General features: G+C 45.8%; 1 protein-coding gene across 1 annotated transcript in view; it reads left to right on the forward strand.

The window, feature by feature from the left end:
- ADAM19 (ADAM metallopeptidase domain 19) overlaps positions 1 to 25,508 on the forward strand; it is an 81,093-nt gene that overhangs the window by 25,898 nt on the left and 29,687 nt on the right. Inside the window, exons 4-7 of the mRNA XM_049647893.1 lie at positions 6,627 to 6,705; positions 12,595 to 12,671; positions 21,639 to 21,831; positions 22,589 to 22,654. Coding sequence (XP_049503850.1) covers positions 6,627 to 6,705; positions 12,595 to 12,671; positions 21,639 to 21,831; positions 22,589 to 22,654 — 415 coding nt within the window. The remainder of the gene's footprint in view (positions 1 to 6,626; positions 6,706 to 12,594; positions 12,672 to 21,638; positions 21,832 to 22,588; positions 22,655 to 25,508) is intronic.

Consider the following 25,508-nt stretch of genomic DNA (forward strand, 5'->3'; position numbering starts at 1 on the left):
TCTGTTCCCTCAAAAAGGAATGCCTCTGCCTGTGGGCCCCTGGACTTGTCAATCCTTATTTGGCTTTAGGGCCGTGCCTTTGGCATGTTGGTTTGTTTCCATTCCTTTGGAGTCAGAGGTGGAATGAGCACTGGTTTAGAAATCTTGGTTCTGAGACAGCTGTCTCTTCTCCCCTTTACTTTCTCCTTCTTTGAAAACAAAAGAAAACAAAACAATACTTACTGAGTTTGTTATTTTGTCCCAAATATGGGTAAACATAGGCTATTACATTAGAATAGCACTCTCTGCTTTTCAGAAACCCTTCCAGTGTCTGCCTGTCCTGGGCATCACTATTTCCATTTGGTAGAAAGGGAGACTAAGGCCAAGTAGCTTGTAACTGGCATAATGTCCCCTTGCTAGTTAAAAAATATTAATACCCGAAAAGAGTATTATGAACCCTCAGATACTCATTATCTGGATTTACCAATTATCAAGATTTTGCCACATGTGCACATAGCTGTTCCCAGAGAAAATTATAACAGTGAATTATAGAACACAAAACGGTATACTTTAAGAAGAGTTCTTTCACATTTGTTGATTTTACTTAACAAAATTTCATAGGCATTTGACAACAGCCCTGTGAAGTAGATTCTAAAATTCTTCCCATTTTATAGATAAGAAAACAGGCACAGAGAGTTTAACTGACTTGCCCAAGCTCACCGGAACTTGAAGTATCAGTGTTTGAATGTATGTTTCTCATTTGGTCCTTTCAGTGATGCTGTGAGGTAGTAATTATTACTCTGTTATTTGTGGTCTAGGAAACGGAGGGTAAAGGTTTCGGTGGCTCAAGTGAAGTAGTTCTCATACAAATACTGGTGAGCACATGTCAAAGTTCGATTTATCTCATTAATGCATTAATGGGGGAACCAGCAAGATGATAACTGGCTTAAAAGTTGGATAAGGGAAATATGTATGTATGTATTTTTTTAATAGTGAAAAAAATGAATGTTGAGATAAGATTGCTAAGTTAGACATAAAACTGGTTAATATCATCCTAGGGATGATGAAACCATAACGTTTGGAGTTATCTTTTCTACTGGGTGGAAATCATTTGCATTTCCTCTATTGTATCTTATTAGCATTTTACAAGTTAACATCTCATTTTACAGACTTGTACAAGAGCTGCCTTAATTAATTGTAAATAGTCTTTCAAAGCTACATCTCCCCCCTACAGAGTCCGAAGACCCTTAGCCTGGCCTCCCCGAGCCTGCCACGCCATGGTGCTCTTGTACGAAATTGAAAAAAAACCATACTCATCTTTTTCCTCATTTCTGGGGTTTGAAAGAACAGTTACCTAGAGAGTAGTGCAGCTGGTACTTGAAGTGAAGCTTTCTGAGCCCTGGCCTTTTCTTCTGTGCTGTGCTGTGCATCTTTAGGTTTGGGAGGGTGATTAGGAGGCTAGAAATGAGAAAAAGAATTTAAAATGTTAAAATTGATCCAGTGGAATAGGAGAATTCCCAGAACCTGAAAATCCCAGTATCACCTGGAAAAACTATTTAAAATACAGATTTCTTAGTCCTTCTCTAGAGAATATAATTCTCATTGGGGCTGGGCTGGGGCTTGAGATTTTATATTTTTTCAGTGTTTCCGGGTGTTGTGCAGTTACTCGGCTAAGTCCCATGGCTACGGCATTGGGAATATGAGCGAGAAATGACAGAGGCTTGCATGATCATCAGCATGGGTGGGCATGGTGAAGGTCTTCCAGGGGAAATAAGAGGGCTCAGCAAGGCTATACCTCCCCAAGCATCACTGGTGCTTAAGAGCTAGGATACTCTTTCTTGAAGGACCTAGAGGGAGCAAGATCTGGGGGAGGAGGTGTCAGTAAAAATAGCCACTGTGGCATGAGCTAAGTAACGTTTACTTATACTGAGCATGGCTGCATTGGTTGTTTTTCAAGGTAGTTTGGAAATTATTATCACTTTATCTTCACCACGTGCTTATCTGAAGCAGAGGAAGGAGGACTGAACTCAGAGACGTTTTGCAAATTTGTTTTAGCCCTGCTGCTTCTCTTTCCAGAGGGAGTTTTAGAGATTGAAGTTTAGAGAGGCATTTGAAATTTGTCTGATAGTAAATAGTCCTTAAAGGGATTGTTCCGGTTTTGAAGGCACTAGGCTCTAGCAGAGGTGGGTCAGGGCTGTTTCAGACTGCAGTGTGCTTTTGGGGTCTGGCTGCACGTACAAACAGGGCCCTGGCCACCACAGGCAGCTCTATTGTCCTTCCCTGGAGAGCGACCTTATGTCTAGTATTTGAGAAAAAGCTTATTTTCCCAGGTGGGATTCAGTAGATGCAGGTTTTGGTAGAGGACATGGGGGTCTGAGCGACCTGGGTTTTGCCCACAGTGAGCATTTCTGTGCTAGCTGCTGTTAGTATAGGAATACTGTCTACCTGCTTTGTGGGCTTGTGAGCCTGGACGGTGTGTGTATGGGGTGGGGGAACACTTTGTAGAAACTGCTTTTCCATCAAAGCCAGTAAAAGGAGGGGGTGGGGTGGGAAATCTTGGACAGTCCTTCTCTCTTCCTGGACTCACATCACTCACAACTTGTTTCCTGAAAATCCTAATACACTCCAGTGGTGAGAGATGGCTTCCTGCTGATATGCTGAGCCAGCCCCTTGTCAGGGAGGAGATGAGAACAAGATGTGGCTGAAGAAGGGGCGGGTGGGCCAAGCCATGCTGCTCAGTGGCCCTGTGGCCCTCTCTCTGAGTCCTGAGAACACTGCCAGGGCACCCCATGGGCACGCAGGCATAGATAGGCCTGGCTCGGGGCAATGGAGAGGATTTGGAAGTTGTGTTTTGTCTATCGGTAGAATTGCACAGATGGTGGTGATGAAACATGACCCTTCCTTTTGCTTCTAGAAAGAAAGACCTTCCTGGCCAACATCTGTAACCCTATTTGGAGAAAAGGTTGTTGTTTCAAAAAACTAGCCCTGAAGTTCTTAACATACCCATCCCCTTTCTCCTGCCATGTGCTTTGCTTACTATATTTTTCTTGCATATATTCGCATCTAACAGTTCATGACATTTTTGTGACATCCCGTGTGTCTGCAAGGCAACTATCATTACCATCAAATTGTGGTTTGGACTGCTGGTTCTTGGAAGCGCTTTATTTTTATGCTTCTGCCTTCTAAGGGAGACAGAGCAGAAAAGTGCTTAAGAAGCATAGTCAGGGCCAACAGACCTGGGTCTGAAACCTGGCCCTGACATCATGCCATGAGAACTTGGACAAGTTAAATGTCTGAATTCCCAGTGTCCTCAATTACAAAACGGGGAAACAATTAGGACCTACCTCATAGGCATGTTGTACATAGGTGTGTTAAATGGTTTAACACTTCAATATGTGTGAACTGTTGTGATGCAACTTATCTGGTTTTTTCAAACTCAGAATGATCCAGGATGTGGTAGAGGCAGGAAGGTGATAGGGGCTTGGAGAATGAGACACTTTGATGTTTCTGAAGTTCTCCTACCTTAAAAATATTTTGAGGACTTGTGGTCTAGGGCGGTGGTTCTGCATCAGAATCACTGAGAGAGTTATTACAATGGATAGTTGGGCCCTAACCCCAGAGTTTCTATCTGCCCCAGTACATTTGGGCTGGGGTCCAGCAGTCTGCATTTTTAACGAATTCCTAGGTGATGCTGATGCTGCTGGTCTTGAAATGGCAGTTAGGTAGAAGAGGAAGCAGATTGTTCCATGTAGATTCAGAAGACAGAATGAAGCCAGTGGGTGCCAGTGACAGAGATAGATTTTGGTTCATTGTAAGAATGTTAACTGTTGTATGTAGTCTAAAATGGAGTGGGTGGTCTCATGAGTTCCCTGTCACTGGAGATGTCCAATCCTGAAGGGCCATCTGGCAGATTCCTACGCTAGGTAGAAGGTTCATTTGTTCATTCGTTCCTTTGCTTATTCCTTCTCCCACTTACAGAATAAACATGTACTGCCTGCCTGGTACGTGCTGGGAGCTGGGGAGAAGCCCTGAATGAAGCACTTGTGCCCTTGCTCTTAGGGAGCCCACAGTTTAGTGAGTTTGGCTAAATGATTACGAAAGTCCCTTTCAACCCTGAGGCTCTGGGAGTCCTATGATAATGGTGTCAGATCCTCAGAATAAGAAGCTGCAGAAAGATGCTTACCCTTCTGAAGGTATGGCTGGGGACTGACCATAATGTGGACACCTATGAGGTTCAATCTGGAATGTTCTCTTTGGAGCATCTTAATGTCACTGAATGAATGATTTTTTTTTCCCCCTGAGACCCAGACTAGGCTGAGAATGTATTTACCAGGGGTGCATTTCCTCTGGGAAAATTCACATCTCCCCACTGGCACTGGGAACGGACCATTAAACTCTGAACCCTTTTCTAGCTGTCCATGATGCCATCTGTGAAGGCAGATCTAGGGAGTGGGCCTGCGAGAATAAGCTAATTGCCTTTTCATCTCTCTCAAGTGATAAACTGGAACATTAATGGCTGGGGAGAGTTAGGGGAAAATGGGTAGATTATATCAGTTTTTCTGGGTTCTTCCATCATAATCCCTGGTGAAAGCAATAATGATAATTGCTGACCTTTACAGAGCTTACTCTATGCCAGGCCTGGTGTTAAGCCCTTTTTGTGCATTTTGTTATGATACTCTTAATATAGCCCTATCAAGTAGGCATATTATCCTCATATTTGCAGGAGAGGAAACAAAGGTTCAGAGAGGTAAAGTAACTCACTCATGGCCATGGAGACAGTAGATGTCAGAGCTGGAATGTAAACTTCATTCTCTCAGACTCCAGACCATGCTCCAAGCTCCTAATGCTGAAAACAACTCATTCATTCAATTACTAGTTAAGTCATTCTTTCATTAAATAAATGTTAAGCACTGGTATGTACTGGTGCACTAAACAGCTTGGCCTCAGTCCTCCTGGGGCCTATGGTTTATCTCCCGCAGACAAATGGGTGACTCCTTCCTTGGATCCTTGGCTTATTAGGTGCTAAGGAGAAAGACATAGGGCTGGGAGACAGACCCTGCCAAGTGAGCTACAGACCCAGAGTTTTCATGTGAATGAGAGTTTCTCTACACAAGCTGGGTTTTGTACTTTGCTTTATTTTTACATTTTTCTGTTGGGTTTCTTTTCTTCTTGTCCAAGCCTTGATGTTGAAGGGCTTGATGTAGTAGAAGAGACAGTTCTTGTGACATTTGCCTTCTGGCTGCACTCCGCGAGTGGAGAGGAATCTCAGTCAGGAGTCCCAGAACTTACAGCCAGAAGTGACTCTGGAGACCCTCTTCAACGGACCTCGTCTTGCTGGGAAATGTCCCCTCTTCCAAAACCAGGGTTGTCTCTGCACATTCCTTTGGCTCTCTGTGCTGGCCTCAGTCTGTACTTCCTTCTTCTTAAAAGCAGTTTCAAATTAGGTTTTCAGGTTTCAAAATAAATAATTATTTTTAAAAAAAATCAACCAGTTTTTAGAAATCTGCAACTTAGATTGTGAACATCTGCAATGCCCTGAGATAACCACCATTAACAATGGGCATTTGCTTCTCCATGTGTTCTCAATGCCTACACTTGTGTGTATTGTTATCAGTTTTTCATTAGGAGGGATTTTTAAAATGTGTATTTTCCTGAAATGTATTGTTTTGATCTAACTCCATTTTTAAACACTTTTTTCCATGTTAGTACATCTAGATCCTCTTAATTCTTGTTTTGTTAGACTTCAGTTTCTCTTCCATGAGACACCTTTTTGCCCTTAGACTTCAACTTTCTATAGATGCATTTTGCTTTTAATGTGGCTGAGCTAGTTGAAACGTCCATTTGGCTCTTTTATTTTTCTTTTAACTTTTAGAGAAATGCTAAGAACCTTGTTTGGTGTTGCCTTGCCTTTGATGAGGGATTCTTAACTTCAGCTTCAAGGGGTCTGTGGCAAGAGAGAAACCAATGTGAAGTTTTAGAAAAGAAAAGAAAATAAGAATTTGTTGTAAGGGTAACACAGAACTACCAGGTCTCAGGACATCTGAACCACTAGGTCTCAGCAAAGGCAGACAAAGGCAACTCTGGGAATCGAGGCAGCAGGAACAAAGGAACAGATGAATTGCTTCCATCTGTTTGGTTTTTGCAACATCACTCCATTGGCTTAGCTTGGAACATGGGCCACTCTTGGCCAGGGCCAGGTAGGACACCTTGATTGGCAGTCTCACCAGAACATGCAACAGGAAGGAAGGATTCCCATGAAGAAAAATTGGCGAGCCAATACTGCAAGTTGGTGGATGCAGTGCTGGCATAATTATAGGTACAAAAGAGTGTCCAAAGACCCTGGGAAATTTTAATATGGGTTTGCTTGTGTGTATTCCCAGGACCCAGAAAAAGTTGTGACCACTGCTGTCGTTTTGTCTCCTTCATCTGGTTGTGTTCATACTAAGTGATGATCCCATTAAGAACAAAATTAATAAACTTCCTCCTGGTTTTCTTTTTGTTCCGTAGGCCCTTAGGGCTGCTCATTTTCTTCTGCACAGAGATGCTTGGGTGGTTCTTCCTGGGTCATTTAGAATGACTGGCCACTGTTTCCAGGAGGGTGGAGGCCAACACCTAAAGAGACAAATGTCTATGTTTATTCTTTGCAGGTACCTTTTTGCTCCAGCCTACACAGAAACCCATTATACTCCAAGTGGCAACGCTCAAACCACCATGCTGAAATCTGAGGTGAGTTCAGGTCAGCAGGAATCTGTCAAGCAGCTGGCCTGTCCTGGTGCCACCCCCGGGAAGTGAGGAGATATGTGGTGGGCACAGTCCCTCCTCTGGAGGGATTGTTTGCCCTGACCCCAGACCCAGGGCATGAGCAGGAAAAGCAAAATGTGAATTTGTTGTTTCATAAGGGCTCCCTCTCCTCTGCTGACTAAAATGATCAGGCAAACAGAATATTTTAGGGTAAGTGCCTCTGACTACAATTGGCATAAATCATTACAAAGCATACATTTTCTCTGTTGTATGTTAATCACCCACATATTAACAAAAGTTTAAGTAAAAGGAATGATTTACTGGTAATCCTGCCATTGCACTTAATTAGATGTTTAATTGAGACTTTTCCATATGGATGTATAAGGTTTTGTAGTCTGCCTTTTTAAATGGGATTTTAGGTTTCATAGATTTTCTTGTTTTGCTGCCATCTTCATATTGGATATTTTCCCCCTCAAAAGTGTTTTTGAGTTTGGCTATTTGCAAAAAGATTTGTCACTTAAAAAATGGTCTTTCAAATGGTTTCTCAGAAGGATGAATTTTAGTCTGCTTCACCACACCCCACTGGTGGGCACTTAAGGTAGTGAATTGTCCACGTTTCATGGTCTGCTAGCTTTTCCTACTGAGGTACCTGCTAATATTCATGGGGTCAGATCAGTGGTTCTCAGCTGGGAGTGATTTTGTTTAAAGTGTTTCTTTTATTTAAACTTTTGTTAACATGTGGGCAACTCACATAATGCAAAGAAAATAGGATTTGGGATGATTTATATCAATTTTAATCAGATGCAGTTACCCTAAAATATTCTATTTGTTTCTTTGACCATTTTGGCCAGCAAAGGCTTGGGGGACACTTGGCAATGTCTGGAGCCAGTTTTTGACTGTCATGACTGGGAGGTGGACGCTACCAGCATCTGGTGGGTAGAAGCCAGGGATCCTGCTAAGTGTCCTACAGTGCATAAGGCAGCCTCTCCACAACAGAGGATTATCTGGCCCCAAATGTCAACAGTGCCCAAGGTGAGACACTCTGGATTAGAGTGACCCTTCTCGGACCGTGCAGATGAGATGGGGTGAAGAAGGGAAGATGGAACACCAGTGGTCTTCTGCCTTTGGGGCAGGACATCACACACTTTTGTGGCATACAGATGTGGAGGTGTGGTGTATAGGGCCAGAGGGTAGGTCCCTCTGCCTCAGTGCTCCTCTGGCAGCTTCCCGTGGAATCTTAGATTCCTGCATGGCTCATCTTTAAAATATCGCTGTTAGAGTGTAGATGTCCAAAAGGCCATGGCAGCCACCATCAGTCAGTAAAAGCTCAGATTAGTTTATCAGCTTAGCCTTGGATGGGGAAAGGGACTCAGGACAGCTAAATTTTAATAGATCTAAGAGGTCTGGAGCATAGTAATCAGGTGGCTGAGGTGCTGTGTTGGATTGCTGCATGTGAAGATTAATGCAATCTTACTCACCAAGACCTTCCTGGATAGGGAAGGAATTGGCAGTGTGGCCACTACCCGCAACAGGCAAGTTGGCTATGTCTTCTCATCTCTGGGGAGGCTATCCAGCTGTGGCTCCCCACCTTCTTCAGTATCCCTGGTCAAAACCTCTTCCATCATTGAGACTAAAGTTCTGTGCCTCCAGGGAGGGAGGGAGAGGGCAGGCACGCCTTGAAAGCCCCTACACATAAGGACCTCACAAAGCACGGTCCTCTCAGTTTGGCTCCTGCACTTCTCTACCCACAGCTCAAGAATGGGTCTCAGTGCACAAGTTTGCCATGAGCTCATACTTCCTGCTATGAAAGCCCCCTTGGGTGGCCCCCTCAGGCCGAGAAGCTGAGAAGGAATGCGATGACTTCATGACTGTTCATTTACTTGTTCTTTGTGCTCTCAGAGTCAGGCAGAGATGCTGTGAGGGCCTTTCAGATGGAAGAGAACTTCCCCTCATTCCCAGAACTCTCCTTCTTACGGAAGGTCTTGTTGACCAAAGCACATCCTAGCTGAAGTATGGGATAACCCATTGTTTTCTTATATCCCCTCCTGCAGGACTCTTGCAAAGCCCCCACCCGGCCTCAGGGAGCTCCTAGTCAGCTTTCTTATCTGGGAGCTGAGGGCTTCAAAGAGAAATGAGAACAGAATAAACCATTTGGCTGTGCTTGACCCCAGTGTTGAGAGCCATGCCCTGCTACCAGCCTGGGCCTGGGATAGTGGGAGCTCTGGAGCTCTGGGAACTTCCTCAAACTCATCAGCCAGGCCTGTAGGAGTTAGAGTTTGGGGTCTAAAGCCAGGGTTGTAGCCTTGGCTTTAACTGGCTATGTGACCTTCAGCAACCCTTTTGACCACACTAGTATTGAGTTTCTTCATCAGAAAACTGGATACGCTAACATCTGACTCTCAGAGCTGTAGAAGGGTACAATGAATCACTGGTTTTATGAGAATTTATAAACATCTCTCCCAACACCACATTTTATTCATGAGGAAATGGAGAGAAGAGAAAAAGTTAACATGCTTACCTTCAGATAACCAGTAAATGGCAAGGCTTAGACTAGAGCTCAGTCCTCCTTGGTGCTAGAAGAGAGAAGAGCTATAACAAATGAAGCCCTGTGCACTTTCCTGGGGCTGCTTTTGCCAGGGGTGGCTATGGAGTCTGGAGTCAGGCTGCTATCATTCCAGTCTCCACCTGGGTGTGTGACCTTGGGAAAGACTTGAAACCTCTCCAACCTTTAGTTTCCCCCCACCTCCTTTTTTTTTTTTTTTAAATTAATTTATTTATTTTGAGAGAGACAGAGCATGAGTGGGAGAGGGGCAGAGAGGGAGAGAGAGAGAATACCAAGCAAGCTCCACACTGTCAGCACAGAGCCTGACGTGGGGCTTGAACCCACAAAACCGTGAAATCATGACCCGAGCTGAAATCAGGACTCAGGTGCTTAACTGACTGAGCTACCCAGGTGCCCCTAGTTTCCCTTTTTAGAAAATGGGAATAATAATATCTACCTCCTAAGGCTGTGAGATTGTCAGAATTAAAAGGAAAAAATCGACATCAGTTTTTTTATCCAGTAGTAAGGGCTGGATAGATGTTAGCCCTTATTGTTTGTAACAGGAAATGGTGGGATCATTATCACACACGATGATGTGTGTGAAAGCCCCTGGTAAATTTAAAGCATGTTACAAAAGTCAGTTGTTAATGCTATTTCAGAGAGCACTCAGTGAACACATCAGTCCAAAGATGTACAAAGAGGTACAGGGATCCTTCACTCCTCTCCCTGGATCTGAATTCTCTTTATCTGTAGAGGTACTTAGATTTTTGAAACTAGCTGACCCCCATTCTGAACTTCTTGACTCCCCGTCATTCCAACATCTGCTAACCCCTTTTACTCTGTAAAAGCCAGGCCCCCTCTTCCACTTGTGAATGATCCTGGGCCGTGGAGTTCATGGCCCTGTAGCTTCTAAGGATCAGGTTCAGAATCTGAGCATTTGATGATGCGTCTCCAGGTCTTGGAATCTGGGGATGGGGGGAGAAACCATGTGATAGTCTGGCATTTGCAAGCAGATGTAATCATGGCTGGAAAAAAAGGTTGTCCCTGCCTCACCTTGTCTCATAGGTGCAACACAGTGGCTTTCCTTTGTGCACCTCTGGTCAGGATCTGACTTGTTTGATGTTCAGGAGAGTTTGATGCAGAGAGGGGCTGCTGCCTGTCCCTCCTCCAGAGGGCCTGAGCCCAAATGGGTGGAGGAGCCGCACTGCTGGCCAGTGGGTTGTCGCCAGGTGGAAGGGCATCCACCAGTGGTCTGGGGACTGACCCTGAACTGAGTGCCAGCCTGGCCCATGTCCTGTGATCTGACGGCATGGCTCAGCTGCATGGGACATAGAATTGGTGTGGCGATGACTGAGGATTCAGGCTCTTGGTTGGCTTCCAGCTCTCTCGAGGCCACATTTTGCCTTTGACAAGGAGAATTTAACGCCTATAACATGATCACTAAGGTTTATTGCCGGCCACTCTGGGCCAGGCACCCTGCACTAGGTCCTTGATGTACTGTATTCTCACAGCCACCTCGTGAGGTAGAGACTGAAGACACTGGAGGTCTGAGAGACGTTGTGAACTGTTTGCATCGCTGGCAGGTGTGGGAGCTTGTGTTTAAATCTGGCCTGGCTGTGCCAAAATGCTTGAATTTAATTATTGGGCTGTCCTGCCTCGAGGTGGGTGGAAGGTGGAGCCAGAGAATATGCAGGAATGGGTTAGCTGTCTCCTGGGTCACATCCTTGCCAGCTGGGGATCAAAGAACAACTACAAGCAAGTGTGGTCCTGGTGATGGATCACTTGGATTGTTCTATAGGCTGATGCCCGAGATTTCTTTTTTTTTAAAGATTCTATCTACGCCCAACGTGGGGCTCAAACCCACAACCCCAAGATCAAATGTCACGCGCTTCACTGACTGAGTCAGCATGGCATCCCGTGATGCCCGAGATTTCTGATTGGCCCCGCTCTGCTTTGGGGGGGAAAGAGAGAGCTCCTGGGTCTGCAGCTACATAGCTTATACCCTTCCTAAGACCTTTGCAGAACCTGGCTCTGCCCTGGGGATTTTCCCTTCTCTCTGTTCTGACCAGCTTCTCTCTCTTGAACTATCGGGGAAGAGGCTTGGAGGAGCGCGTCCCTCGTTATCACCCTGTAGGGGAAAGTCGTGGTTTGTGCTTCAGTGCTCCCACAGCTGTGTTGGCCTCGTAGATGCTCTGGTGTGCCTACTTATGAAACACTCTGCTGGCACCTCCCAACTTTTACTTCAAGCCTCTCTTCACAGTTTGTAATTAAATCTTTGTATGGCTTTTTAATTAAGATTGGTTATCACAAGCCTGTAAGCCCCAGGAAGGCTGGAGCTGTGTCTGTTCGCTCCTTGCTGTGTCTCCCGGGCCTGGCTGGGGGGCCTGGCGCATGGCGCGGTGCTCAGCAGCTGTCTGTAGTCACGAGGAGTCCAGCCAGGTCGGGACGACCAGATGGCTGTGAGACACAGCAGTGAGAGAAGAGCATCAGAGCTCCATGCATCCATGGATACAGGTGCCAAGTCAAGTCTGATCCAGACACACAGGGACTCAGGGGAGGTGGGGAAGAAGGGGGGCTGTTGGATTCCCAGGGCTGCCATAGCAAAGCAGTGTGAACCCGGGAGTGTAAAACGCAGTTCCGGAGGCTGCAAGTCCAAAATCACAGTGTCAGCAGGGGCCAGGCTTCCGCTGTAGTCCCTTGGGAGGAATGCTTCCTTGCCTTTTCTAGCTTCTGGTGGCTCCTGGCAGAGTCTGTGGTGCTGCTTGGCTTATAGCTGCATCTCTCTAATCTCTGCCACTGTCTTCCAATGGCCTCTTCTCTGTCTGTCTGTCTGTCTGTCTCTCTGTGTCCTCTCCTCTTTTTCTAATAAAGAAAAATGATGAAGTCCAGTGTGACTTCATCTTAATTTAATGACATCTATAAAGACCCCATTCCAAATAAGATCACACTCAGGTTCTGGGTGGACACACATTTCAACTCTGTGGGGCAGCCACAGAGGTGACCCCAGCCAGTGTTTCCTGTGGTCACATGTCCTGGAAAGAGCTCTGAACTAGACCTGAAGTCCTGGCTTCTCTGACTAGCAGGGAAACCTTTGGAAAATCTTTTTGCTTCTCTGAATCTCAGCTGCTTCATCTGTTCAGTCGGGATGATGACATCTGCCCTGTCCCACCTCCCAGGACTATTATGAGGATCAAATAAAATTGTGGCTTGGAAAGCTCTTTGCAGAGTGTAAGTTAAGATCTATATAATCATCCCTGACCTTCACGAGACATTAACATCGCCATGCTCATCAGTGTCCTTTGGCCTGACCACCCCCCTTTTCTCCTTGCTAGGACCACTGCTTTTACCACGGGACAGTGAGGAAGGCAGAACAGTCCAGTGTCACACTCAGCACCTGCCGGGGAATAAGGTAAGAGGCCCTGACAGTGCTGGCGGAGCACCTGGCACTCTCTCTAGAAATGTGGTAGGGCTGGCCCTGGGCAGGGTCCTTGAGAAGCTGTCCGTTGAGAGTGTATGCAGCCAGTTCTAAGAAGGGCTGAGCTTGGGAGAGAAGAGGGGAATCCTTGATGATCCACATTTTCACTTGGATTGAGCTCTCTCTTTCTTGAGGAACTTGAATTTATTATTATTTAGGGATGGTGAAGCCAACAGGCCAGGAGATGACTGCCATTGAAAAAATAGTTTATTGTACTCAAGATCCCAAGAGGAGGGGCACACCACATAGGGAAGCATACGGGTCAGTCAGGGGGCAGGGTGTGGGAGATGGGAGGATGTGGGCAAGAGTCTTTACTGTGGTTTCTACAGGAAGAAACAGGCAAAGCAGGGTAAGTATGTTTAGCATTGGCTACTTGGAATAATTCAGTGGGATCTGAGGCACAGGGGCTCTTCCCAGTTGTCTGGAACCTGGCCCTGGGGTGACCAGGGTAGGGGGACAGGGGCCCAGAGGGTGAGAGCCTGAATTTGAAACTTGTTTACCATCCTGGGAATGGGCCGATCCTGAGAAGGGCAAGTCCTCAGCTGTCAAAGAATCAGAATATGGAAAATAAAAGACAGGGTTCATACACTTGAAATGAGTGTGAGCACTTATTCCCACTTCTCCTTTGCTCTTCTCTGGTAGAAGTACTTGTAGGCGGTAAGAAAGGAAATGGAAGAGGAGAGGAGAAGAGAAAGGGAAAGCAAGGTCATTTTCAAGAAGGTCCAACTAGGTCCTTGTAAAGGTCCACTGGAAAGAGAATGGCTCTTCATTCTCTGAGCCAGACTCCCTGGGTTTGAGCCAGGAGCAGTTGACCAGCTGGGTGACCCTGGGCCTCAGTGGTCTCCTGTGTAACATGTGGATAAGGGGGAAATGTCCCTAGTGTCACAAGGATTGAATGTGTTAATAGATCTCTAACGTTCAGAACTGGCTGGCATAAAGTAGCACTCAACAGCCTCCTGGCCCCTTGCTTCCTAGGTGCCCCGTTAGAGGGGCGATATTGACACTACCTGGGAGCCTCTTCAAAATGCAGTATCTTAGGTCCCACCCAGAACAAGTGGATCACAATCTACATTTTACCAAGATCCCCAGGGGATTCGTGTTCACATTACAGTTTGTACCTGAGAATACATGTTTCACAAATACTTGTTTCTCTCCTCCAGCCTATGCTAGTGCTTTGCATATAGCAGGATCTACACATGTATGTTGAAGTAATAAATATCATTCATTTAGACTCTTCCCACTCTCTCCTTCTTTTTGGAAAAGAGATGAGGATCTGAAAAACCTGTATTCTAATTGCCAATACTACGGGTTTTACAATTGGGTTTTAATTGCCTATACTACGTGGCACCTATACCCAATGTGTTGATGAATTGGCACTATGGGGGAAAAAGGGGGCAAAAAAGCCCTGAGTTGTAGTATCTGCCAATATGCTGGTAGAACTACTCCCACCATAACCAATTTAAAGCTATGAACGTGACGTTACTGAAGGCAGCTTTGGGAGGTATGCACACGATGGGCTCCCATGAATTAGTAGGAGGTGTTTCCACTGTGTACCCTTCCTCTCTGTTGGTCAGTTCATTCAGTGACTGTTTCTTTCATTCAAATTAATATCGGGTGCCTACTCTAAGCCCATGTCCTACACAGGTAGAGGAAAGACAGACATTGAAAAGTAATTTTCTGGGCCCTCAGTTTCCTAATCTGTAAAATGGGCGTTGATGATAGGCATGGTAGACCATGTTAAGTGCTATGTTAGCTCTATAGCACTCTACAGACATACGGGATTATTATCATTTTATAACAGGGAAGCCATGCTAACTAAGACTTAACCCAGGCTCACATGCAAGTGCAAGGCCCCTCATGCTGCAGATCCCATGTGTTTGTTTATAAATTGGACCATGTCTCCTCTGTAAGGCCTCGTGTTGAGTCTGCCGGAGGGAATTAGGCAGGAAACAAGCTTTGGCTGGGAGACCATAACTGTGGCTCCAGATCCCCTGCTCAGATGACCTGGTTGAGCCAAACCAACTGGTCTCCCAGTGGTGTTTACAGGCCCAGCCACCACCACCTGCAGTCTGCAAGTAAACAATGTGTCTCCCAAGAAGGAAGAAAGGGAACATGCAGGTGTGACTTGCTTCTCTCTTCCTCTGTCTCCATGGTCTGGAGCAGTGGGAACTTGGCTTGGACTCTTGCAAATCATTCCCGCAGCCGTGCTGACAGGGGGAAACCGGGTGAGCCGTCCATGTGTTTCTATTTTGCATGCTTCCCTCTGGTGCAGTCCACCCATCTGACTTTTCCAGCCTTCTCACTACGCACCTTAAGAACTTATGGGTGTCTGTGGGCCCGGCTGACCTCAGAGCCAGAGACGCATGCCAGATGTCTCGATTCAGACTCTAGAGAAGGAGAGGCTGCAGCAGCCTTCTAACCCACGTAACCCCCAAGTCACTCCCTAGGCTCATAAAACGATGCTGCCATGGAAAAAATCTCCATCGTGATTGTGCTTCCCTCCCGGGAACATGCCCCTCGTGATTGGAGAAAATAGGTAGGACTTATACCAAATGGAACCTTCAGGCTGATAATAGAAATACAGAGGTGTTCACCTGAGTTTCCAGATTGTCGCTGGGCCCCCTCGTCTCTCCAAAACAGTACTTCGGGTGACTTTAATTGAAGCAGTAATACATGATCATAGTAAAAGCAAATTCGAATAGTACAAAAGAGGGTATAATGAAGGACAGGTTTCTTTTTCACCCAGGATTTTCAGGTTCCTCCCTTCCCAGAGGCAGCCATTGTTACCAGTTATCTTATTTATCCTTTTAGAAATACTTTTTTCAAAAAAAGAACATTGATATGTAATATAGTGTTTTGTAATCCCATTTGGGCCACTGACACCTTTGAGAATCACGTGGCAGCTGTGGATACTCATAAAATACACAAGTGAAATACCATTTCACTAGGGATGCTGGGTGTCCATGCCCCCGAAGCCTGTCTCTGATCAACGACTCATCCTCTAGATGTCTACCTGACTTTTCACATGTACAAATGCTTTGCAAAGTAACACAGTATAAATGTGAGGAGGGATGATTATTTGTGAAGAAATCTAGAGAGTACTGAGATGAAGTGATCATGAGTGAGTCTGTGGGTTCTGGGAGATACACTGTGTGTGTGTGTGTGTGTGTGTGTGTGTGTGTGTGTGTCCCTAGCTCACTGTCATCAAGAGAGGTATTGATTGCAAAAAAACATTTTTTTAAGTTTATTTATTTATTTTGAGAGTGAAAGCGAGGGGTGCAGAGAGCGAGGGAGAGTCTTAAGCAGGCTTCGTGTGGGGCTCGATCACACCAATTGTGAGATCACGACCAGAGCCAAGATCAGGAGTTGGACACTCAATCGACTGAGTCACCCAGGCACCCCAAAACACTTTTTTTCCTCAGTGGTAAGTTGTTTCTTTTTAAAGAAAATGCTTATTAAAAATTATTATTGTACAACTAGTGTGTTAAACATTCAAACAATCCAGAAGTATCAAGTTAAAAGAATTGCAAGTTCTGTATCCTGTTCCACGGTTCCATCCAATTGCATCTCCATGTATAATCACTGTTGGGGGTGTACATAAATGCAAGGCACACCCGTGTGCATACCTGGTGTTTCTTAATCCAAATGAGGTTACCCGTGTGCATAACATTCTGTAATTGTTTTCCAACTTAACATTATATCTTAGACACATATAGATCTACCTCATTCTTTGCATGGCTGCATAGTGTCTCATGTACGTGTGTCTGGCAAGTTCATATACAGAGAAGGATATACAATAAATCATCTGTGGTTTTTATTTGATGCTTCACTCCTACAGTGGCTCTGTCCTCAAAACTCTGGGGCCCCCACTGACTGTGGTTATACCTTACTCCTGCCCAGGACTCAAGTCTGTGAGAGAGGCCAGGGAGAAAGAATATGAGATTAAAAGTGAATGCAAGATTATGTGTGCATGATGGGCTGGAAGGAGCTCAGAACTTAGAGTCAAGGAACCTGTGTTTGAGACCTAGCTCCACGCCTCCTGGCTGTGTGATCTCAAGCTTTCCCCTCCCCAAATCATTTTCTCCTTGGCTTTACCTTGGCTGGGCTGGCACCTCCCATGGGCCTTACTCAGTTTTACAGACGTTGCTCATGGTGCAAGGGCTACGGGTGGGCGGTGGGGGTGGGGGCTGGTGTCAGGATCCCACTGGGGAGTGAGGAGCCTGTTGATCACAAGACTGGGCTCTTCCCCCTGGCTTTAGCTACTGACCTTGACAAGTTCCTTCTTCTCTGGGCTTTGGTTCCTCTCATCTGAAAAAGGAAGGTAGATCAGATTACGCAAAGGGCTCTTCCGTGTTGGAAGTTCTGTGTTGCAGAGAGAGTGGACAGTCTCAGGGAGCTGGGCACCTGGGGCAGGAGGAGGTGGCTCATAAGTACATGGCAGTCCATCCTTGTCTTCGCTTTGCCAAGGAGTGGCATGGCCTTTCCCTTTTGAATATCTGGCCTTCCTTCTGAAGAACAGACAATAAATGCTACCTGTGTATCAGGCACAGAGTAAGTCTTCACAGGGCAGTACCGTTCAGTCATGACAGGTGTAGATTCCGGACTCAAGCCATTCCTGTTTTAAAACCTGACAACTCGGGGGACCTGGGTGACTCAGTCAGTTAAGTGTCCAACTTTGGCTCAGGTCATGATCTCACGGTTTGTGAGTTCAAGCTCTGCATTGGGCTCTCTGCTGTCAGCACGGAGTCTGCTTCAGATCCTCTGTCTCCCTCTCTGTCTGCCCTTCCCCCACTATCTTTCTCTCTTGATCTCTCTCTCTCAAAAATAAATAAACATTAAAAAAATTTTTTTAAGAACCTGACAACTCACTTTAATTCTCTAGTGTCAGTTTTCTCGCTTATAAAATGGGAATAATCATGACATCATTGGTGGATTTACATTAGGTGATGAGTGCAAGCTCCTTGAGAGCAGGGACTCTCTGATCATGTTGCATCCTCAGCACCTAAAACAGCTCCTGGCACATAGTAGGTTCAATATACCTGTGTTGAAGGGCTACCGAATGGCTGCCTATTCGTTCAGTCAATTATCCCAGCCACAGTGTGAGCCAGCCAGCATTATTGACTTAGCATAATGCTAGTAGACAGCAGAGCCAGAATTCAAATCCAGATGTGTCTCCCTCCTGAGCCCACCCTCTCCACTTGTGCCTTGCCACCCTATCCCGGAGGGCGCACGTCACCTATATGCCTTCTGCCTACTGTGCTGCCTTTGATGTTCCCAGTAACTTTTTCTCCTTGGACGGAGACTGGGGAGGGAAGAGGGAAAGCAGGGTAACAGGGTGGTTACCTCTTAGAGCAGCTCTGGATGTAAGAACATGGGATGTGTCCCCTTGGGTTTAGCTCCGAATGGACACGTTCCCAGGAAGCAGTTTGTGCCCGGTTCCTTCAAGGGTGCATTTGGGTAAGTCCTGTGGTTGTTCAGGAGTTAAACATGAATCGTTCGCTGCTACCTGCCTGTCCTGCCCTGCCTGGGTTCCTCTGTATAATTTCATTTATATCAAGCTCCTAACAGTGAGAAATAGGCTGGAGAATGGAATGGAGGATAGCATGTGAGGTCCCAGCCACCCAGCCTCCTGGGCCCCCCTCCCGTGCCCTCTGGCTAAGCTCTGCTAGTGCTTACATTTAGCAAATTAGATCAACTGAGGCTCCTGGAAAGATAAATGACCCATAGGTGCTCAGGGGAGAGCAGCTAGCAGGATTTGAGGGTGGTGATAGGGGAGGCCCCAGAAACTAGAGTCTCAGAACCCACCCTCCCACCCCCCCACCATCTTCAAAGCTGGTGCTCACTATAAAGTGCTCGGTCTTGTGCCAGCTTCTCCTCCAAACCAGGCAGTCTGGGAGGATTGCAACCGTGCCACAGGGTGAGTTACCAAGGAACACAGTAGGGAGGAGGGGAGGGAAGTGGCCTGGAGTCTTACTGCTGGAAGGACCTTTGGTGTCCTTCTGAGCCTGTGTTTCTCAAAGTGTAATCTGCTCACTCCCTGAAGCAGAATCGCCTGGGGCTTTGTGAAAAGACAGGCTCCTGCCCCCAAGCCTGGGCTGCGGGCCAAACTTCCTGAGTGTAACTGCACAGGGAATTACCGGGGGACTTGTTTACAGTGCAGAAGCTCTGGCCTACAGAATCTGAGTCTCCTCCATCTGTATTTTTAATACACTCTGTAGAATATTCTAGTAGATAGCTCTGAGAGCTCTGATCCTTGAGGTCTCTGACCCATAGGTTTGGAACTTGCTGATGGAGGCAGACGATGGAGGCAGACGGCATAGAGGTTAAGGGCATGGGGTCCAGAGTCTGCCAGACCTGGCTATCTAACTTCCCTGGGACTCAGTTTCCTCATCTATAAAATGGGACTCATGATGGTACCTTATAACACTGATGAAATGAAAGTGATGATTGTATGCACAATGCCTGGCATATGGTTAACTCTCAAAAAATGGCATCTAAAAATGAAAACTAGACTAAATGCCTCCTTTGTCTTCTTATCTCCCAGCAGACTGATATCTTACTTCAGACAGGCCAAGCACACCTCAGGGAGAGTTTCTGGTGCCTGTTACTTAACTGGGAATATCTTTCTGATCCACTCTACAGGGCTGTTGTGACAGAGGCAGTGTGAGATTATGGTTAAGGTTGTGGGAACCAGACTGCTTAGGTTCTTACTACCTGTGTGACTTTGGGTCGGTTTATTATCCTCACCTAGCCTTAGTTTCTTATTTGTACAACAGGGATAACATTTGTAAAGATCAGAAATGTTGGTGTGAATAATAAAATACTCAGCACAGTGCCTGGACTATAGCAAAGCCTCTATATAGCCACCATGATTATTATTACTCACCATGCACCAATCTTTGACTTGATCTCTGTTCTATTTGGCCCAGAGGCTTGTTCAAATGATGCCTGGTCAACTACACTGGAACTTTCACTGGTTCCTGTGTGGAACTTTCCACTCACTGGGTATTATCTTCATAGCCACAAACTGATGCACACAAAACCATCATCTGATTTGCAGTCAAGCCCTCTGTTTCCAATGTTTGGAGCCATTGGGAGAAACTGAGGTGACGGGAGGGGCCTTGGTCAGTTGAGATGAGAAGAAAGCTTGGGAACAGGATGCCCGCAGTGGCTCTGCCCTCTGCCCTTTCCTGTATGGACTCAAGAGCGGATGTGACCCTTGCTCTTCACCCCACTCCCACCCCCAGCTGTTCAGGGGGCACCTTGGGTGTCCTGCTGTGGGGCTGGTCCAGGATTGCTGCGTCAGCCTGGGTGAGGCCGACGGGAAGTCATCAGGCTCCCTGGCACCGGAGTGAGGTCAGCCAGGGATGGATTCCAGGAAGGCTGCTGCTGATCAGAGGCTGGCTCTATCTCTCCCACAAGCATCGCGGGCTCTTCCCAAAGGGCAAAACCTGGGCAGGGCTTTGATGGGGTGGAGGCGGAGGTGGAAGCCAGGACAGCCAGAGAGAGGTCCTGCCAGTTTGGAGTGGCAAAGACTGACTTGGAGATACTTTAGCTTTTGAACATTCTGGAGAGAGGAGGGCCTGAGGTTTTGGAGCTCGTGAAATGCTGCTGATGCCTCAGGACCTCTTGCTGAGCTTCTTCCTCCCCCAGAGTCCTGACGGAGTGCATTCTCTTGCTATAGTATTCATCTCACTGCATCAAGGATGGCAAATACCTGCTATGTGGGCCTCTACTCACCCTTCCATTGATTATTTGTGATAGTGATTGATAATAAGTCATGGCACTCTTTCTCCCCTTGTGGAGATAAAGCTCTCAGAAGCCTCATTGACGTAGCAGTCCCAGGCAGCTGTGTCTAATCCATCAGTGTTAGCAGCGATGAAATCTTTTTGCGCTCTCTGTTATATACTCTAGTGATTTATTCCCATGTTTAGAATCTAAGCTCCGTGGGGGCAAGCACTTTGTCTGTCTTGTTCACTTTTCCATCCTCATCAACTAGTCTGATGCCTGGCACATAGCAGGAGCTCAGGAAATACTTGTGGAATGAATGACTGCCCTCCAGTGAGCTGTGAATTACTCAAGGACAGGGATTATATCCAAATCACATCTAGTACAGATTAAGGATTCATTGAGTGAAAGAATATAATGAATGAACACATGTCCTTATTCTGAGTTCAATCGTTGTTTCTCTAACCAAGAGAAAAGAGTAATCACATGTCCTTGGTTGTGGACATCACTTCACTAAAGAGTGGCTTTGTTGTGGCTAGTAGGAATGCCATTGGTAATGCCTCTAGCTTTGGTTTCTGTACACAAAAATTTAATCCATTTAATCATCTGGAGTCCTGTTAAATTAGTAAATTATTTGCATTTACACATGGGGAAACTGAGGCTTGGAGTGATTTTATTTTTTTAAGAGGTTTGTTGAAGTCCATCTGACAGCTTAATGTTGGTGCTGAGACCAGAACTTGGGCCTCCTCACCCCTAGACCAGTGTTTCTTTTCCGGTCACCATACCATTTTTTTCTGAGTCTATAAAGTTTTGACTTTTGATTTGTCATATGCCATGTTTGAGTTTGGGAGGCTTTTGGGAATCCTGGTCTCACCATCCTTTCTATTATTAACTGTCCCAGGTGAGCCTTTTTGGAATCTTTGAGCTTTTTCATAATAAGCTTTTAAAACCTGAAATTGTGTGCCACCTTTCATATGCATGTGCATTTCTCTGGAGAGGAAGTCTAAGTTTGCATCAGATTCTCACCAGAAGTCATTATGCATGACCCATAATAAGGTTAAAAACCAACGATCAAAACCAACATGTCATTTTGCATATGGGGAAACAGGCCTGAGCAAGAGACTTTTCCAGACCATAATCTTTGACCAGAGATTCTATTTCTCCCATTGACAGAGGACTGATTATGGTGAGAAGTAACCTCAGCTACATCATCGAGCCCCTTCCTGGCAGTGAGGGCCACCACCTCATTTACAGATCTGAACATCTCAAGCTGCCCCTGGGGAACTGTGGGTTTGAGCACTACAAGTCCACCACCAGGGACTGGGTCCTTGAGTTTACGAACCAGACCAAGAAAAGACCTCGCAGGGTGAGTCTCAGTGCAAGAGTCAACCTGGGGGTAGGCTTGTCCCCTCTGAGGATCCTTACTTTGGATCCAGGGGTATTTCTAAATTAAAAGAGATGGCCAAGAAGGAGGAAATTACCTTTCTTTTATAGTCTAAGTTATTATCTTGTTCACTGCTGTGAGATACTCTTGTATTGGATGGCATGAATTGGATGGGAAAAACACTATGACATTTAAAATACCCTGAGATGCTGATTTCAGAAACTTTAAAATGTGAGAAAAGAATTTATGCCTCCCTTTTTGGAATAGCCACTTAACCATATGCACAAAATGCTTGTATTTATGTATACTGAAAATAGAGCTATGTGGTTTAAATGCTTTTTGGGAACTTGACTTTCAGCATGTTCCCTCACAGTATGTTGGCCTATGTACTAGCAAGCCCAGCTCATTACTTTTTGAATATAAAGGACTGGACTGATAGTCTCAGAGCAGCCCCAATGATAACCAAGATGGCAGGCAGAAGGTGTAGTGAGAGTAATGGCGACTGCAGCCAGAATGGCTCTAGTGCCAGGTGTAAAGTTAGTAACCAGCACTGCTTATTAACTAGCACTATTTCTTAGTAGTTTTTTTTTCAATATATGAGATTTATTGTCAAATTGGTTTCCATACAACACCCAGTGCTCATCCCAAAAGGTGCCCTCCTCAATATCTTAGTAGTTTTTCAAAATGAGGAAACGCTCATCATTTCTACAGCTCTGATCTGCATATATCTCTTTCTTAGATGAAAAGGGAAGATTTACACTCCATGAAGTACGTGGAACTTTACCTTGTGGCTGATTATGCAGAGGTAAGGGGGAGACAGGGGTTTTTGTTTTTGTTTTTGTTTTTTTACAGAAAAGCACTCTTTTGATAGCTTCCATTCCAGGCTTCAAACTACTTTGGGGGAAATGCTGAAACATTGATCTTTCCCCAGTTTGTCATGTGATTTTGGCCTTAAATCTGACCAACGGCTGTTTTCGCTATTTTGAACAGTTGGGGGGCTGGGGGGAAACAAGGAAAAATCTCTTCTGGCTCCATACATTAATCAGATAGAAAATCAGGCAACTAGTGTTATTTAGATAAACATTTCTTAAACTGAGTCTGAAGATCTTTAGGTTTTGGTGCTTAATCTTAGGGAGTCCATAAATTCTCTATAGAAATTAAAAAAAAATTTTTTTTTTTTGCAAAGACAAAAAGAGTATTTGCAATCATCTGATTGAATATAATTTTCCAGCCCATGTGTGGGTCCGTTTTTGTAATCGTGTTCGTGCCAAATGAGAACCATGGTTCTCAAAGCATCAGCAGCATCTGGGAACTTGTGAGGTGCTAATTCTTGGGCCCCACCCCAGACCTGCTGAGTCCTAATCTATGGGACTGGGGTCCAGGAATCCAATGTTTTAACAAGCCCCCTGGGTGACTCTGTACACAGGCAAGTTTGAGAACTACTGACCTAAGGAAAAGCTGTCTGCCTAATTCTATATTTCTCAAATCATGCCAGGTTTTCATGAGCCTTGGCTTCTAAGATTTGGTGAACACTTGTCTCTCTCACTCTTTCATTTCATTTGTTCATCAGCGATATCATGATTTTCTCTTATATGTCAAGCACAGTGCTTGGCCCCAGGAGATTAAGACAGACCTGCCCCTGACATCAGAGTTTATGGTAGGAGCACAAGAACTCTATAGTTTCAAGTGTGGTAACTGCCAGGATCGGTCTTTATAGTGGATCAGAGCCAAGATAATGAGAAGTGCCCCATGGTGTGGGAATTGGGGTAAGCTCCCACGTGGTGATGTTGAAGCTGACACCTGAAGAGTGGTTTTCAGGTTTTAGAACCCATATTTGCCTAAATTCGTCATATTTCACCCCCAGTTCTCAGTTCATGTAGTGACTCACCCACAACTAAGCACATCTGGGTATGGAAAGGCACGACGAGCTGAGTACTCCCCATGTTCTAACACTGCCGCCTTGCCTGGGGATCCCCCAGAGCTCTGTCTGTCTCATTCCCCATCCAGATGGTACAGTTACCAGCTCCCCGGAAAGAACTCATCCCAAGGTGGCTTTACCTAGTCCATAATCCCAGAGCACAGATTGTGGAGCAGTGCAGGTTATGGGAAGAACACTAGGCTTCGGGCCTGAAGAGCCACCTTCAAGAGTATTAGTGGCAGGAGCAGGTGGCCTTGCACTGCCTTAAAGGACAAGGAGTTGTTAATGGGGCAGACAAGTGGAGGTGAAGGGCATTCCAGGCCAAGGGGACATCATGTTCTGCTTTGAGAAGAATTTAGCTTTGTAACTGATGTCAGTATTGGTTTCTCCAGCAGCCTTTCCTTTTTTTTTTTTTTTTTTTTCTTTTCTTTTTGTTTTCCTTTCCAAAGACTGGTGTATGTGTAGGGTAGGAGAGCAGTGTGGGGAGAAAAATCTAAAGCTGATTTAAAAACCGAGGCTCCGCCGTCATGGGGAGAGGTAACAGATGCTGGCCCCTGCCCAGCAGGACTGCCTTATAGTGAGAGGGCTGCTGGAAAAGAGCTGAGTTCCTCTGACTCCAGGACATTTTTCCATTTAAGCTTTTATTAGATGATCTGAGATCATCTAATACAGTGGTCTTGAAACTTTTTTTTTTTTAGCCACAGAATCTTTTGTTCAGATGAAAGCTCCTGGTACCCTGCTGCTCTAATGTAAAGGTGGGGTGATCCTCCCCTCTGGCCCTGCACTCGCCACAGTGGAATCTTGCTTCAGGGTTCTAAAACCTACTAGGTGCGAAACTCTGGAAGCTGAAGAAGTGGGGGTGGGGTAGGTATTGGGTGGGCACCTTTAGTCTCTTGACCTTCAGGGTCACAGCAAACCCCCAAGAGGAAAAGTGGCTCCCAAGGTGCATCTAGGACTGGGGTGTGGTCTAGAGCCATCTTCCTGTTCCAGAGTAGAGAGCCTCCAGCACCAGCCTCATAGGCATTGATGATAGGCGGTGATTCGTGCAGCCTGTGGATCGGGAATATGCTCATTTCTCAGCGTCCTGGGCTTTGAATGATTCACTGGAGTGGGACGTAATCAGCCAGGCTGGGTTCACAGCCTCACAAACCCCCCGCCTCCCCACACCACTCCTTCCTGACTCCCTTTTCAAGTGATCTCTCACCCTCTGCAGGCAGAAATGTATCCCTGACAATTAATTAATCTGAGAGGTTGGGAAGACAAGGCAGGGCAGGGCTGCCTTATCTGTGATTTACAACCTGATGCTGAGACAGGCCAGGCTCCTTCTCTGGGCTCTGAACTCAGTGCAGGGAGCAGAGCCGCAGAGAGAGAGAGTTGTTGCAGTAAAAATGACCAGGCAGCTGCTCACTCCCTGGGCCTAGGTGGGAGGGCCTGGGGTGGTTCTCTGTTTATTCAGTCCTCAAGTGAAATGGGAAATCTAGGCGGGGAAAGTGCAAGATAGGATGTTGCAAGATGATGCAGGATAGTTGTAAAAACAGGCATGCAAAGTGCTTTCATATTCTGGTCAGAATGTGGGGTAGTTGGGAAAGGCCAAGTGATGATCCTGTTTTACTTCCTGTGTCACCCTAGAAAGTATTGAGATATTTCTTTCTTTAGATCAGGGGTCCGCAAATTATAGCCTATTGCCAAAACCAGCCCACCACATATTTTTGTAAATAGAGTTCTACTGGAGCAAATGCTC

The sequence above is a fragment of the Panthera uncia genome (assembly GCF_023721935.1).
Source record: "Panthera uncia isolate 11264 chromosome A1 unlocalized genomic scaffold, Puncia_PCG_1.0 HiC_scaffold_17, whole genome shotgun sequence".
Classification (NCBI taxonomy): domain Eukaryota; kingdom Metazoa; phylum Chordata; class Mammalia; order Carnivora; family Felidae; genus Panthera; species Panthera uncia.